The sequence below is a fragment of the Opisthocomus hoazin genome, chromosome 5, assembly GCF_030867145.1.
Source record: "Opisthocomus hoazin isolate bOpiHoa1 chromosome 5, bOpiHoa1.hap1, whole genome shotgun sequence".
NCBI classification, from domain to species: Eukaryota; Metazoa; Chordata; class Aves; order Opisthocomiformes; family Opisthocomidae; genus Opisthocomus; species Opisthocomus hoazin.
Genome location: NC_134418.1, coordinates 15,507,539 through 15,524,867, shown reverse-complemented (window position 1 = coordinate 15,524,867; position 17,329 = coordinate 15,507,539). Strand labels below are relative to the sequence as shown.

Below are 17,329 nucleotides of genomic sequence, written 5' to 3'. Positions count from 1 at the left end.
AATCTGGATAAACTGTTCTCCTAGAAGTTGCTAAGTAAATCTGCCTACTCTCTCTCCTAAATAATTTCTTGAGTTTAGTTTCACTTAACTATGCGTGCTTTCTTAGGGAGGACAATGACTCTCAAAACGTTTTCCTAAGGCTACAGTTTAATGATACAAAGCATTTGGCAGCAATACTCCAGCTATAATTGTTCTTGACTACTCAGTCCGCAGTAGTGGTATATAATACCTCTCAGTTCAAGGATTTGATCTGGTTTTAAAAGCCTGCAAAAATGCAAGGGAGTATGGAGAGGCAAAAACAAATGGCCAGATGTGGGAGGGTGGGAAAGGGAACACTTGCGAATTACTGAAACTGAATTCCTCGCTGAGGAAAAAGTCTGTGCAACCATGCATCTGTAACAATATGACACGAATGTCATACTTAGGGCATTTAGGGACATCCTAAGGTATTTTTTTGTTTTATGGTGTGATGACAATCACAGATCTACTTCACACAGAAAAGACTTATCAGTTGTGGGAATGGGCGTTCAAGTTTATTATTCATTGAACATTTGCGCTGCAGGAGTATTGCTCTCTTTAGGCATGACACTTTATTTCTGTATTGATAGAGGTTAGCATTTTTTTAGGCTGTGGTAGCAAATTAGCTATTGTTTTTGAAATGGTCTAGTGTCCCCCCTGGCTGTGATTTGACTGCTGTAATGAAGCAGGGACAAAGCTTCTTGGGCACGGGGACCTTACTGTTACAAGATTGGAAAGTACAGATAATTTTCACAATGTGTTCAGCATAGGAACATTTCACTGATGTATATAGTGTGGGATTCAGCTCATGCTGTTTGCCTGGAGAAATTTTTCTGTGGAGTCTTGAAAAAATAAACACAAAACAAAGCTCTTACACACTTCATTCAGGTTTATAAGGAGGGTTTCTTTACTATTGTCCTTCACAGTCCATTACCACTTATGTAGCCTGCAGGGTCAATTTTTCATATATTTTGATCTGGTATTTTAATTGGAGAACAGAATTAGAGGGAACACTTAACGAGTGCTATATTGTCAGAGAAAGGAAGAGAGAAAGATGTTTGGGTGGTATGAAGACTAAATTCAACAATACTTCAATTTGAAATTTTAGCTGGAGAATGGTTGTGCAATTCCTGTTCCTGTTTTGGGTAATCTGCTTAGCATGGACAGGTCTTTAAGAACATGGACAGGTCTTTAAGAACATAGAACTAATGGTGAGTCCTATTCTTTCTTTTCATAGAAAACTTACCCAGTGCTAACCTTTGGAACCACTTAAATTCTGAAAGTTCACCAAAAAAGCTGAACTTTCAAAGGTAGAATAGGTGAGACAGAGTTGTGGCAGCAAGAAAGGAAGGTGAAGCATATTTCATGGCGTAAGACAGGAAACTTTAGGAACAAACAGTCCATAAAATGTCTTCTAGTAAATCGTAGAATGGATAGATGGAAAAAAAAAATCAATAAAGCGCTCTAAGCATAAGAAATGTCTGTACAATTCAGTAAAAGCTTTTATGCTGGCAGTTGATTTAGAACTGCAAGGCAGAAATGCAGGCACAAAGTATTGGCTTCAGTAATTGAAGCACTTGCTTTAATGGTAAGAAAGAAAAGTCTAGGAGAAATTCCTGGTCCTGTATCACCTGTGAAAAACATTAGCTTTTGTCACACATGGATAGTATGCAGTGTCAACAGCTGTGTATTCCTTCTTCAATTCCTTCTCATCATCAAGAATCAAAGGCCAGCAGAAGGGCAGAAAATCAAATGTATAAAAGTGCACTTCGTGCTTTCTATTTAAGCATTAATGGCTGGATTGCGAGAGTTCATTACATGGCTGCTGCAGAGAACAGAATGAAGGAGTAAAAATCACATGTTTTGTGCCATCTGCAATGCAGGCAGAACTCTGCTGTTATTTTTCATTCCATTTGTCACTGAAATGAGATGCAGTGACATGAATACTTTCAGATGGATTTCATGCTGCCTGAGAGGAAGACCTCAGTATGCTTAAAAGCACCTTTTTTCTAATAAAACAAATATATGTGAGAGTTGAGCTTCACTCTGTAATCAGGCCTCGATTAGGATTTTAATACAAATTTAGTAGTAATGCCTTCCACCTAAAAGTCTGAGAATAGTAGTTTAATGGATAGGCATGCAGAGACACAATTTCTGTTTTTCTGTTACTTCCAAGTAATTTCAGGAACTATAAAAGTACTTCTGTAGGAAGTCAGTTATTTTACTTCTGCTGTAACTCAGATACAGAGTTGAGTAGCAAGAGTGGTGTCTGTACAAAAGATACACTTCGAGAAGGGCAGAACACAGCCTCTATTTGAAGACTGGTCAATTCTAAGTCTTCTAGAATAAATTAAAAAAGGAGGGATAAATAAAAAATAAAATGAGGATATGTCTGAGAAAGGACTAGGCGCTGTGATCTGCAGTCTTGCTAAAAAAAAGTCCAATCTAAGCAAAAACTTGGAGGTTTTTCAGTCCTTACCCTGTGAGAGCGTAATAGCATGAGGATTCAGATGCAAAAGGAATTATCTCTCAACAAGTGCAAAGAAAAGCAGTAGGTTGCAGATGCAAAAGGAATTGTATCTTAACAGGTGCAAAGAAAAGTTACTATTAAAACTTCCTCTAGTCCAAGGGAAATTTAGAATTCAATATAAAATAACACTTCCTGTACAAATACTAATGGGAAACATGATATGCTACTTTTCTTGGCTGACAGAGCAGAAAAAAAGCTTAGAGGACTTATTCTTGTTTTTTCTTAAAAGCTAAATTGGGAGAAGAAAGGGATAAATGTTGAATATATTGACTGAGATATCTTGTAACCTGTGAATACAGGTCAATGTACAGAACAATATGCCTTTTTTTTTTCTTATCTCACACAAAAAGTTTAATATTTGCTGGAAGGGTGAGTGTTACAGTGTTAAAAGTTTCCGAATGAAGTCAGGTATTGGGTCTCTGTATCCTGTGGCCGTCAGCTGTAAGCCACTACGCATGGCAGGGCCTGACTACATTGTACTGGTGCAATCGGATTATAGCACCAGGTGGGAGGATCAGTTTTCACTGGGAGAAAGAAGAATGAACTACTCTAAGGCACCAGCACAGCGGAGGGCTGAGCACAACAAATAAGTAGCTGTCCTTTGAAGCTTTTTCTTTCAGTGATTAAACTCCCTGCTAAAATGCTTATGCTGTACTTATCAAGAAAGCCACTAACTTTAAACAGTTTTCTCATTTACAAGACTACTTCCTTCCTCGCCCTTGCCACCAAGACACTCAATCTCCAAGACACTATTTTAGAAAGGAAAATTTTAGCAATAAGGTATATTTTATTACGGAGATATGTTATGCTGTTTAGAAAATCAACAAAACAAACATGTTCTGGAACATTTTGTCACGCTATGTTACTATTATCTGGTGGTTTCTCATCAATTTATTGTGACTGTTGACATTAACATGACTGCTAAACATACTATTTGTGGAAAATAAAAAAAATAAATTCTGCACAATTTTGTCAATTTGTATTAAATACTACGCGGAGCTTTATACAAGCATTCTCTTGCACTAATTTTTCAGTACCCTGACTCATGTTACAACAAAGAAATTTCCTGTGGTTACAGTACTGAGTGAATACTGGAAAATTCGGTACCTTATTAACATTGATTTTGTCTGTTTTCACATCTCAATTTGAAACAGAACAAGTGTAAAATATGTAGCTACAAAGTAAATATTTAATATTACATTTTTTCATACTATAGCACTTAAATGTCCAGCTTTTGCTAGTAAAATCAAAATTCTGTTTACATTCTCATTAAGATCTGTACAAACTACATTAAAATACTAGCTTTAATGGTATAAATTCATGCAACTAAACTAGGAAATGCACAAAGATAGAATTCACACTTGTGCTACCTCATCTCCTTTTTTTAAGTTACGTGATTTCACAGTAACTTTTCTGCCTCTGCAAAAGTTTGGCAGGGGCCTCTCTTTTCCTCAGAATCTGGAGTGGCAGCTGCAAGACAGGAAAGTCCCTTTCTGAGTATTACTTTTGGTTAATTGCAAATGAGAAAAACACACCAAAAGGTGGAGTCCATGAGCTGCGTGATTCTGCCGCACTGCAGAATCAGCATTAAGCAATGCCCCTTTGACCTGAAAGCAATGAAAAGAAACAGTGGGAAAGGCGATGATGCTTTAAAAATACCTGGTCTAAAGAACTTGTCAGTTGTTTGTTTGTTTTTTTTTATTTAATGTTCAAACACTTAACACTGAAGGCTTATTTTAATGACCTGCATAACACTGATGTTATCTGAACTGTCCAGCAATTCACGTACCAAAAGGTAAGATCTGTTAGAGTTAGAAATATATCAGAGTGAAAAACGGAAAGGTTGTAAGCCAGTCATGTTGATTTTGAGGGTCTGCAGCAGATCAGTGGTCTCTGATTTACTGTTTGCTTTGTTTCTGTGGGTTTTTTTATGATATGACTGCATTGTGTGCTAGATTTTCCTGGATCTCCCCAGGTACAGAGCTGAACTGATTACTCAGATGTGGTTTTGATCGCTCCATGACCAAATGCTACAAGAAATGAACTCAGTGGTTCAGCAGATTAAGTCCTCTGTGGCAACACAAACCCAATATGCTGGCATGCTGTTAAAAGAAAGTCCAATACCACAGCTGTTCCGTCAGATAAAAGGATAAAATAAAGCACTACTTAGACCGTCATGACACTCTTTTAAATATTCTGTACTTTATATGTCAGTAGTGTGCTTGATGAAGGCACCCGCATCTTTCCTGTCTGTGCATGACCCTCATCAGTTGACCTTGCTGCTGAGAACCTCGATCAAAGATGATGAACTTTCTGGTTCATCATGTGCCTGTTGTCAAATGTTTTGAAAATGTCAGTTGTGGGTCATGTTAGCTGAATTTCCGTGGGCGTCAAACTTGGCATCGTTGGCAAAAAAGGGAGGGATGGCAGTCGTGCGCTCAGCACACAACAGCCAGAACCCCTGCAGTTACTGTGAGCTAGAGCTTCCTCCTTCGAGTACGTGCGTGCACGGATGGATGTCAGTCCTGCCGTTTGCTCTTGAAGGGCACAGACCCCAAAGTCACTCAGATGAGGACTTAAGAGCTGTTCATTTGAATAAATCAGCTGACCCAGAAGCTGGGATCGGATAATAAGGCTTAATGAACGTATTAATTAAACTGCAAGCAGGTGCTCAGCAAGTTCCCACATTACCACTGTGGGTTGTGCCTTGCGGTTCTCTTATACTGTCTGGAATAATAATTTTTAAACATTACATGGTCTCTGAAGGCAATCAGGCAAATTGACACTGTTGCCCTCTTGCATTTGATAAATCTTAAGGTTGTACACCCTGCCCCCTCACTTAAAAAAAAAAGAGCATCCAAGGTACTAAACTTCATTGCAACAGATCCATAGGATTTAAAAAAATACTGGTAAATATGCTGATTAATCACTGAAGAGAAATTAGAGAAGTCTTACTCTTTTTCTGTCTTCATGAAGTATTCTGAATGATCTGCAAAGAATTATGCCTCCCTCTGAAATGATTACCAGTAAACTGGTGGTTTTAAAGAACGGGGTAACTTCAATCTGATCGCGACATCATTAATTGCAAGCAGTAAATTAAACCTCAAATCTGCTGTAAGTGGAAAAGCCAATTTTAGTCCTCTGAGGAATCTATTAATTGTCTAATGAAAATATGCAGAAGTCATCTTTTTTTTTTTTTAAACCGGAGAGCTGCATGTCAATAACTCTACTGTGCATGGACTTCAGCAGCACTCAAAGCCATCTGTCAGAGGCATCGACTGCTCTACCGTACCACAGTACTGCCATGAACATCCAGGACAAACATACCTACAAAGCATATTGCTGTCCCCGCTCCTCCTTTCTGCCAACAAAGCAGGAAAAGGGAATACTACTGCAATGATGTACAATGAGGTAATGCTACTGTAATTATAACAGGACTTGCTCGCAGTACTCCCGTTAGTGACCATCAATAGAGAGGCATTAATTTGCTCTATATCTGCCCTATCATTCGGAAAAAACAGTAGCAGCTGGTGCTGCTTTGCCCTTTTCCCAGAGAAGGGGAGAATAAGATGCAGAAGTCCCACTTACTACCCCACGTGGGCACTACTAGCACTACCGTGGCCTTGCACAGGGAAGTCGGGCGCTTGAACCACAGACTCCCAGCAGTTACTGTAGGAAAAAATGTCAGATAGCTCATCTGCGTACTGAGGATTTGATATTCCCTATTTTCAGCTTTCAGCTGATGTGTGGTGTTCCTAAACATTTACTCTGTTGCTTTGCTTCAGAGATGCCTGTAGTGATCACCGAAGTAAACCCTGAGCATTCAGACACCAGAACTTTGCAACGACATGAACCAAGTTAAGTATCTGGTTATCTATTAGACTGAATAAAAAGAACTGTTGTATAACTTCAGAGGTTCTTTTACGCTCTTGTTTCCATCTGATACAGATCAGCTTCTTTGTCTGCAGATTAGAAAATGCTGATTGCTTTCATGAGCACAAACTGTCATTCTCCCAAGCCATGAAAGGTAACTTGCAACACTCCAAAGTAAGAAGTTGCTGTGAATATTTATTTTTAAATGCATAGCGTAAACAATTCAAACTGCCCTTACCAGTCTGGAAAAGGAAAAAAGATGCAGCTGATGAGTTCATGAGCATGGCAAAGGAATAGTAGGCCTTTATTGAAAAAACGTGCAGGTAGCGCCGGTTGCCAGCAGTGGTGCGGCCAGCGTTGCTGCTGCACAGCTCACGGGGCAGAGTGCCCGGAGTCGGAGCTGAGCTAGGAGACACGCTCCCCCAGCGAGGCTGGGTGACGGGCGCCCAGGCAGGCAGCGGGAAGGCGGTCCTGGGCGCTGGGCACGGGACCAGCACTGTCAAGGGTAGGATAGAGAGAGAGGTTGAGGGTAGGGAGAAAAGGATGGAGGCACAGCACAGAATTAGCTGCCACAACGGCGGCAGCAGCTGACTGCACCCGTAACTGCTGCTGTCATCGCAAGAACTGAAGGTGTCATCGGCGGAAGTTCAGCGAACGGAGTTTCTACACACGTCTCAAACACGTGTTGTTGTCAACAACAATGGAAGATGAAAAGTGCAAGGAAATGGCGTAATTTGGAATGAACTCTTAAACTAAAAAAATGAAAACCTGTGACAATTACTGTAGCAAAACTATTCAGGTTCTTCATGTAACAATATACGTTGTAAAATAAACACAGTGAAAAGATTAAAAGCACTGCATTAATTTGTTTCAACTGACAAGGACTTACTATTTTATATGTCCTTTCCTACATTAAGAACAAAAGAAAAGAAATCTTAACCTTTTGAAATGTGTTCAAACAACTTCTCAAAGTTTCACCATGTCTGTAAATAAATTTCATTCTATTTATTTCCAAAGCCATTTTCATGAATTAACAACAAACACTTATTGAAGAGATCTTAAATTTATTAGGTATTTTTATTACAACGTTTATAACAAACAAGACAAATATGTACTCAGAAAAACTGGACCCAGTGTATCAAACAGTTATTTTTTTCATATTTATACTTTTAATATATTCAGTATTTCTATAAATTCAGGTATGTTAATTATGGAGTTTTATAAAAGTGTATCTGCTTCAGATCACTATGCACTTTTCCAAAACACCACAGTATCTACTGCAAGGAATTTTCACTGGCTTTCCACCACTGTTTTTAACAGATTACTTCATGGTAGGAAACTCCCTATTTGGAATTATTATGCATTCGATTAAAACCCTGTAAACTTAAAGTAACTTTCCCAAGGCAACTCTGTCTCTTACATGCATGTTATACTTCTGGCCTGCCTATATTGTTTTAAGTGACTGCAATATAACAGCCTCTTCAAATTTTGTATAATTTGTGGATGTATTACACAAAGTGGCAAGATTTATTACTTTTAAAGTGGTGTTTTAAGTAATTCATTTCATCAGTCAATTTTTAGTCCATGTGACCACTTATACTGAAGCCAGTTGCATTACTAATTAAAACATTCAGTAGCTATGCATATACAGGTGACTTAAGTCTTTAGATTTTCCCTGAATGTGCAATATTACATACACAATCTTGACAGACACTTTAGTTGTGCATTTTATAACAGAAAATTAAGAGGTTATTAAAGCCTGCGTATACTAGATACAACGTGTAAGGGGGGTACTGGTCATACTATTTTGAATTTTAGCGTAACATTTATTCCATGGTGGGTTTTTGAATATGAAAATCATCTTTGCTCTTGCAATAGTTTCTGCAAAAAGCCACACAGCCAAAGTCCTGATAAACATTCATGCCTATAAATTATATCAATTACTGGAAGAATTTTAATACAGTAGGCTTGTACCAAAAAATATACATTTTCCATAAAATCAAAAAATAAAATATCTGAAAATGTTCTGTGATATATCTAGAAAAAGAGGAGGAATCCAGTCTTAAAAGTTAAATTCTGCTGTCACATACACAATTTAAATTGAGATCACCGCATGGTATTTGTACAGCTGACAGAAGAATTTGACTCAGCTTGCAAGATTAAAATGCAAAGGTTATGAAAAGTATGCAAACTCTTATTTCAGGAGTTTAACTTTGTCCTTTAGAACTTTAAATTTGGGATTGTTATTCACTTTCTTATTAAATATGACTAGCATATCCTCTTCTGATCTGTGATGTTCACCAGCTACTGCATAATACTGAGCTATAACCTGCACAAAGACAGAGGAATGGTTTTGAGTTAGTAAAGATGATTCTACTTTAAGCAATAATACATTCATGTTACTGTATCAAAAGTAGCATGGAATCCATTATGCTATTACTCCTTTGCAGAATTAGCACTGAATTTCTTCTGTAGTCCAGTAAGCAATAAAGAACATGTCCTTCAGTTGACATTCTGGCAATTGATATTCTATTAAATAATGGCAAACTTTTTTGCTTATGTGGGGCAGATTTTGTAACTTGAGCATTACAGGAAGAAATTCACAAGACCAAAGGAGATTAAAAAACAAATGTTATACAGTACCTTTTTTCTGAGTTTTTTAATTGAAATTTCATTGTCTGGAGCCTGTTTCAGAACAGCTTTGATGGTTCCCTTCCAGTTGAATTTACCTAGAAAATAATTAGGTGTACAACATCATTAGTAAAATTAGGTATTTCCAGGTCTTCCTCTCTAGTAGGAGCCAGCCTAATTTTGGAACCAGTTCAGCTATCACAACAGTTCATTGTTATCTTACTGACCCTACAACAGCAGGGTGTCTTAAGCATAAAGTCAGGTAGGCTGTTTCTGGAGATTGTAATGGGATACACTTGAAGAACCAACATACTACTTGAACAACCAGGACTGCTTTTACTTAACTTGAGTGCTTCAGCTGTTAAGCAGCAGCTCTTCCGTAACACAGGAAGAGTTGAGAAGATCCCGTCTCCTCATCCTTAGAGCACAGGTAGCGAATTTCACACAGGACCCACTTCAGGGATCATTAATGGGTAGTTTCCAAATACACAATCTGTATGTTCAAGTACAGACATTCCCCAACAGTACTAGTGTGTTGGACGATAGGCATAAGTAAGTTTATCTAAGCATAAACTAAGGTCAACTGAAGTCCAATTTACAATTCACTGAGCAAACATGGGGATGTAAGAGATGTAAGAGAGCTGTTACCCTTTTTCCTCTATGTTGGCTAGCGTGCACGGCAGCAGGGAAGAGACCTGCTGTGGTGAAACAAACATGCCAAAATCCTCAGTGCCCAGTGAAAGCAAGCACAGGCAGAGGCTGCCAGCACAGCAGAAGCAACAAATGAGGGAAGTCATTCAGCATCTGGTGTTACGTGTAGCACAGGCTACTTACTCTGGAACAGATACGTATACTGAATACACACATGTACATGTACTGAGGGACCATTTATTTCATGGCTTGCTGCAAAAGCGCCATCTTATATTCTGCGCTAAGCCTTCTGCAGAATAGTTTTGTAACTATCTAAACTCCCCCTTTAAGAATACCTTTATCTGTTCCCACATTTTCTTCGTTGCCATTGGTGTTTTCTGTTTCCACGTCTTCAGAAACGTTTTCAGTTTTCATTCTCTTCGTTGTGATGTGAGGTTCCTCTAGAGATGGAATTGCATAAACATACACAAAAAATTGTAAAACTAGAAGAAAAGTTCTGACGTGACCTGAAGTTTCTGTTCTTGTAACACGCGTTTATATTTGCTAGGAAGTTCAGATTTTATAAAAGGACTGTGCATCCACAGTGTTAAAAAATAATCTAATTTGTATATGTAACTTACTAAAAAAATTCTACTGAAGTAGATTATTGAGCTTTACAGCACTGAGAAAAAGCATCCTGAAAACAAGAATATAAGGTGTAGGATGGATACCTTCTGCGTGTTTATGTTTGCGTTTCTTTACATTTCTTTCTTCTTCTATTTCACTCTGATGGCCATTTCCATTGACTTCAAATTCATTCTCCAAGCTCTCCTTTCCTTTTTTTGACTTTTTACTCTTTTTTACTTCTGACTGGTTTTCTAATTTCAAGTCTTTTTTCTCCTTCTTTTTGTTCTTTTGTCTCTCTTCTTTTCGTTCTCTTTTACTCTTTTTCCTCTCAATTTTATCATCTGTAATTCCATTTTCTTCTGCTGTTGTTTTTTCCCCAGTTTCAGCAGACTGCCCCTCTTTCTTCTGTTGTGGTTTGTCTTGTTCTTTTTCACTTGAAATCTGTTGTTGAAAGACAGATTATTACAATTTTTACATGCCTTTTTGACATTGCAACTTTTCTCTACTACACCATTCATGAAGAGCACAAATATCCTGTATTAAATTAAATTGCTTACACATAGTGACACCAGTTACCTGAGAAACAGCACTAAATAGTGTGGCTGATTCTTCTGTTGACTTAACAGCCTTTTTTATTAACATTAATATCAAAGCTATGCCTGCACTTTTCCTCCAAAGAAGCTGGGGGGAAGAGGAGAGCAATCTTTACATCAACAGAGAAGTAAGCTTCTGCAACCGCTTTCTGGTAGCAGTAATAGATGTAAGCAAACAACCAAAACAACACCCTACCTAAATGTGCTAAACTAGTACTGAAAAAGCAAAGAACTGGGTGCTGAGAAAAAAGTCAGTGGGAGGAATCTGCACTACAAACTGGAAGATCTCATCTCTCTCCACTAATAAGATAGGTAAACTAAGTGCTGTTCATTTCCCACTCCCATATACATTAATTTGAGGCCAATAAAAGTTCTGAAAAGACCTTTTGTATTCCTTCTTAGTGCTTTATAAGAGATTGGAACCAAAGATAATAGTAGTGTTTTTCCCTTTCCTTACGTACTAAAACCATAGAATAAAGTTAAAGTAGCCTTCTGATTAGTACAACATGTCACTGTGTCCAAGTTTTCAATCACAACCTGCCCAGTATGCACTACTTCACCAACAATTTGTTCCACAAATTAGCATTACAGTTACATTATAACATAATCCATTGTAACAATGAGAGGCAGTATTTCTTCTAACATCTGCAAAAGGTGTCTGAAAGGTTTTTCCTTCCAGCATTTTTGACTGCATTCCTGTTCTACGATGTTCTACCTTTAACTTAACTTACATTTCTGGTTGCATCAGAGAAAACATCCCACACTTGGTCTTGCAAAGTGCTGTCAGTAATTCTCAAACTGTTCTTCATCCAATTCTGTGCAGGAAAAAAACAACAACTGAAAAAGTGCAACTCTTTTTTTTTCTTGATTACCATGTATTTGGTTCTTGTTTTTATTTTTCATTTAAGAATCTAATAATTTTTTCTGATTAACATCTGGTTAGATGTTTACTCTCCATGAATCTCTTAAACCTCCATGCTAAATTGTTTTGCATAATACCACTGTACTGTTACAAGGCTATACCATGCCTCTCAATTGCCTCACCAACAGTAATCCGGAAGAGGTAAATATATAGAAAAGATTATCCTCAAGCTTTTGAGTACAGCTGGTTATAGCAATGTCCTATCAAACGTTATGACTGTTCTCATAAGTTGAATCATTAAGGATCCAATCTTATTTATTTGTGTACTGGACAGATGGTCATGCTCCTAAATGGCCACCTGAGTTTATTACAGAAAAGTAAAATTTAAGCAAATATCTCAATGTAAAAATTTCAAAGTTCTTGGGGCTATTGCAGGAGTTCCTGCTGAAAATGAGAACAAAGCAGTAAATTTCTACTTATAACACGCTCACACTATCAGCAAAAGATCAACTTTCAGGAAGTAAAACCTAACATAAAGATTTTTACATTGCAATAAAAAAAACAGGAAAGCTGAATTAGTAAACTGGAACAACAAACTGCAAAAACTTTCGATCTTCCACTGCAACATCTTACCAAAAAGAAAGAGGCTTCTTGACAGTATCACTTTCCAAGCTTAGAACATTAATTTTGTAGAAAAGTATTCTAACCTTCAGCTCACTAGCAGCAATTTCACCGCAGCTCTATTTATAGAGCAATTTCACCTGCGTGCTCTGGAAGTAATCGTGATCTCTTGACCTCACAAACTGAGGCACAGAAAGAGGGACGGGGGAGAAAGCCCATCTTGACAGTAATTCTTTACGGATCCCACAAAACATTTGGAATTTGCTTTAGCTGTGATGCAAAGTTTAGTGAAGCATCCAGTGTGGGAGAATCTGTCAGGATACTGAGCAACAGGAAAACTCTCGAAACAGTATCTTGCTTTTACCAGGAACAAAACAAAGCCACAGAAATAAGAATCCTTTAAAAGTACAACTAAGAATTTGGACATTCAATAGAAATTGCAAATAGAAAAAAAGAAAGGTATTAGAAAAACAGCAAGCCTACATATGGAGATTAAGCTTGTAATAGTGAGTCTGGCTTAATACCTAATTAAAATGGCACACAGAAGAGTCTTTTTAAGCAAGATGTATTTTACAAACATCGCCTATTTGAAACTCAGCTATTACACCATCTGTTTCCCAATGCCCAAACCAGCAGTTTGTCCCACCTTTTGTTAAAAGAGAGTGGCACTCGTTAAAACCTATTTTTAAGATCACTGCATGGATTACTACAAATCTCTATTAAAACATACCTGAAACTTTACTTTTTTTCTTGGAATATTATCAAAGACACGCATTTGCTGCAGGACATTCCGCACTTTAGGGCTAATGTTTGGCTTCTTCATTACTTCATGAACTTTCTGAATGAAGAAAACCAGAATTAAGTAGGCAAAGAAGCATAATGATCAAATGATACAGACAAGGTATGCAAGTCGGAAACACACTGGACAGAAATCACCTAGTACCCACACACTGTATAGCCTGCTCGAAAGAACTGTTCAGTGCACATGGGAAAGAACACTAACTGTTGGTATTGTTCAGCCTGAAGAAGAGAAGGCTGAGAGGGGACCTAATATATGTTTACAAATATCTGAAGGGTGGGTGTCAGGAGTATGGGGCCAGACTCTTTTCAGTAGTGCCCAACGACAGGACAAGGGGCAATGGGCACAAACTGAGGCACAGGAAGTTCCGTCTGAACATGAGGAAGAACTTCTTCCCTCTGAGGGTGACGGAGCCCTGGAACAGGCTGCCCAGGGAGGTTGTGGAGTCTCCTTCTCTGGAGATATTCAAGACCCGCCTGGACAAGGTCCTGTGCAGCCTGCTGTAGGTGACCCTGCTTCGGCAGGGAGGTTGGACTAGATGACCCACAGAGGTCCCTTCCAACCCTGAACATTCTGTGATTCTGTGTATCACAGATCATACGATGCCTCAAAGTTATCTATATAAATATTTGTACCTTTATAGTAAGCAGAGGAAAGCAGGACTGCTCACCAATGCTTTCTGGTTTATGAGTTACAACCTGTAATAAATACATTTAAAAGTAAAGTAACTCTATAACGTAGCGGATTCTTACAGTGTGAAAAAGACCTGCATTAAGAAAAGCAACTGTCAACTGATTGGTTTTTGCAAACTTCTGGACTTAATTGTGAAAAATCAGGCTAACTTTGAGGCCACAGTTTGACATGCATTTCTTCTGGCAGCAGTGCCAGCTTAAACAACCATTAACCCCCCCATAAGACAGCTCAGGCATATTCCCATGCTACGGGTGCCAGCACAAGAGAACAGAGGGGGTCAGGCCAGGGCCTTGTGGCAGTTACTTGAACAGCACCGCTGCTCACAGGGAAAAAAAGCTACGAGCTTCCCATTATTCAAAGATGTAGCCACTGGAGAGCCTTCCCATGCTTCTGAAAATCTGTTTACTGAAAGGTTTTGTGGATGTGTTCAGGCTACCAGAAAAGGACGCTCTGTAATAATCCCTCACCTTTCTGTGTAGAAAGTACTCTATTGAGGAAGGCTAACAATTTTCATAAGAATAGTGTCACATTATACTCCCTTTGAACAATGTACTCAGACAATGTTTAATCTCAACAATGGCACTAATCTGTGGACTTCAATCATATTATTCATATGCCTTGAGTGTGCATGTAGCTTAGTACTTTGTTAAGATTGTGTTCTACATGAGATAGAAATCAACAAATGCGTGGATGCAGGTGATCTGACTAATTACACCTAATGCGGTTTTAAAAACATGTTTCAGAGTTCCTTCCTAAAACCTTTAACGGAAACTAACAGCCATAAGAGGGCAGGTTCTTGCACACGATAAATAACTACATGAAGACAGAAAGGGTAGGAGACATTTCCTGTGATCCATGCTACACCCTGTGCTGTTCAACATATTTACAAAATATCTGAAAAGAGCGCAAGAAAATTTTCCTGATGATAGGAAGCTATTCAGGATGAGGACTATGAATTATACCAGAAAGAATAAAAAGTTGCGTTGAATTCACCACAAATTCGTGTAAAGCAGCAGGCACAGGAAAAGCAATCCTCACTTCACATCTGGCAGGCTTTAAGTTGATCACTGGAGCTTAGACACAAGATCTTGGGGTTAACATAGCCAGTTCCATGAAAATGCCAGCACAACAATCAGCAGCAGTGAAAAAGAAAGTAGATCAACTGACAAAAACTTGTAAGAAAGGAATAAAGAAGGACACAGAAAACATCATTACGACAACAAGTAAACCTATGGTTCATCCGTATCTTGAACAGCTTATGTAGCTCTTGTAATCTCATTTCACAAGGATACAATAGAACTGGGAAGACTTCAGAGGACCAAAGATATAATTTACATACGAAGAACAACTAAGCAGGATAGGACTTTTCAGCCTGGAATAGAGACGATGAGATGGCGAGGGATGCCTGACAGAGGTCTACAAAAGCGTATGTGGCGTGAAGAGGGCGGACAATGATCAATGCCTCTTTATATGCAAGACCTAGAGAACACCAAATCAAACTGGTAGGAGACAGATCAAAACAAACAAAAGGTGTGTTTCTTGCCAGGATAAGCAATAGACCTACCAAGGAATTGCCAAAAGACAGCTGTGGATATTGGGTAGAAGATATCTCTGGTTTGATCCAGCACAGCCTCTCTTGTGTGTCTTTAGTGACTATAAACAACAGTTATTTATCATATCAGTATACAGTACAAACCTTACCTGAATCCATTCCTGCTGTTTAGCATCTCCTTTGTTAGTTTTGGCTTCAAAATCTTTTCCACCATATTTCTGGTCTTCACTTATGCACTTCACGTGCTCCTTGTAATCATCACCCCTGAAAATAGGAGATTTTTAACTGTAGTTCACTAAAGTGTTTCAGTCCTTCGAACTACGTAAGACTCATGTAATCGACAAACTGAAGTAACAGATGATGACATTGAACATTTAAACCTTCATACTGTCAATGCTCATACGCGTAAAGTTTGTCATGCCTAACGTACGTGCTTATAAGACTGCTGACATTTGTCATGCTACAGCCTCCAGTGGAAAATCCTGATCTGTAAAACCAGTCTTCAGTATACTGCTGATTTTATAATGACTCTACAACTAACGCACATTTGTACATGTAACACAAGCGCAGCTATAAATGCATATCTGTGCTGTACTACTTACATTGACACGTTAAAATTAGAAAAACGGGTAAAAAATGTTTGCAAAACCCTAATTCCTAAATATAGATACACTAATGTGGTAGTGTAGTTTTGACCAACGTGTAAGTGCCCCCAAAAGAAATAAAAAACATAGAACTTAATTTTTGTCAGTGAAGCATTGAGAAATATAATCATTATTTGAGGATAATCTTACTTTCTTACACAAATTCATGTATTTATATTTTGAAAGCAGACAGTAACACTGCTTTCTTCTGAGAAGTGACAATCAAATTCAGAATTTTTTATGTTAGTGCCAATCTCACGCTCTCTGCAGGAACAGAATAGGTAGCAGTTGTTAATGATCAGAAGCTGAAAGCACTGTCACTTATAACTGTAAAAGAAACTACAACTGTTTACTGTGTGGTTTAGTTGTCCCTGTGGTTCAAACTTGGATGATTAAGCTTGACATGATATAAAAACATGCATAATTTTTAAATACAAATATGAATTATTCAGAAACTGCCAAATTTAATTCTAACACACCACAGGTAAACCTCGTATTTGCGACAACCACTGCAGAGTGAGCAGGACCATTTCCCCTCCTTTGCCTACCAGAAATCCTTGCCGCAATCCATGCAGGAAAGGCACTGACAGTTCCTGCAGACGTTCACGTGTTTCTCCACTTGCGCTTTCTTCACAGACTCTCCGCACGCGTTGCACGCGAAAACCACCATGTCGGCGAGCGCTCAGCAGCTTCCACGACGCGGGTCCGGCCGTCCTCCTCCCCGCACGAGCACAGCCCTAGGAACACCGGGAGGAGGTCTCACGCTTAGGGCTGGAAAGCAGCACTTGGATGGCCGAACGGAAACGCCACTCGCTGCGCGCCCGCCAACAGAGAGCCGCAGCGGGCCGGCTTCCAACGCGCAGAACTCCAGCAGGAAAAACTCGCTTCGCCCGAACCCGTGCGCCCCCGTCCCGCTCCCGCAGCAGGCTCGGCTCCAGGCGACCGCCGCTGCTGCGCGGGAGCCGCCTGAGGGGGGGCCCGGCCACACGGGCGGGAAGGCCAGCCCGACCGCCCCGCTCCTCGGCGGCCCAGGCTGCGGCCCTGCCGGGCCGGGCCGGGCCGCCTCACCCCGCTCCCGCCACCCGCCAACCCTCCTTCCCCGCACCTCAGCCGCCGCCGCCCCGCGCGGCACGTGCCGCCCCCTCCCCCACCCGTCCCTCCGTCCGTCCGTCCGTCGGTCCGTCCGCCCGCCGGCCCCTCCCTGCCTCCGCTGCTCTGCGCCCGCGCGGCCCTCGGCCCCGCCCCACAGCGGAAGC

The 17,329-nt window shown here is 39.6% G+C and overlaps 1 protein-coding gene across 2 annotated transcripts; it reads right to left on the bottom strand.

Moving 5' to 3' along the window:
- Nucleotides 1-7,465: 7,465 nt before the first annotated feature.
- LYAR (Ly1 antibody reactive) lies at nucleotides 7,466-17,309 on the bottom strand. Of its 2 annotated transcripts, none has more exons than XM_075420528.1 (9): nucleotides 17,225-17,309; nucleotides 16,622-16,810; nucleotides 15,579-15,693; nucleotides 13,116-13,223; nucleotides 11,634-11,717; nucleotides 10,414-10,750; nucleotides 10,039-10,143; nucleotides 9,065-9,150; nucleotides 7,466-8,750 (listed from the first exon to the last, which is right to left on the bottom strand). In XM_075420528.1, the coding sequence occupies exons 2-9, from the start codon at nucleotides 16,741-16,743 to the stop codon at nucleotides 8,616-8,618; spliced, it is 1,092 nt and encodes a 363-aa protein (XP_075276643.1). In that variant the 5' UTR covers nucleotides 16,744-16,810; nucleotides 17,225-17,309; the 3' UTR covers nucleotides 7,466-8,615. The 2 variants fall into 2 exon arrangements, with proteins under 2 accessions (XP_075276643.1, XP_075276644.1); XM_075420529.1 differs by having other exon boundaries at nucleotides 17,179-17,240.
- Between the last annotated feature and the right edge of the window lie 20 nt (nucleotides 17,310-17,329).

Excerpts from the sequence above, each read along its gene's own strand:
- LYAR (XM_075420528.1), bottom strand. The coding sequence starts at position 16,743 with ATGGTGGTTTTCGCGTGCAACGCGTGCGGAGAGTCTGTGAAGAAAGCG. Across the intron at positions 10,751-11,633 it reads TCTCTGATGCAACCAGAAAT|ATTTCAAGTGAAAAAGAACA; the intron begins GTAAGTTAAGTT and ends TTTCAACAACAG. Across the intron at positions 9,151-10,038 it reads AAATGTGGGAACAGATAAAG|GTAAATTCAACTGGAAGGGA; the intron begins GTATTCTTAAAG and ends ATTATTTTCTAG.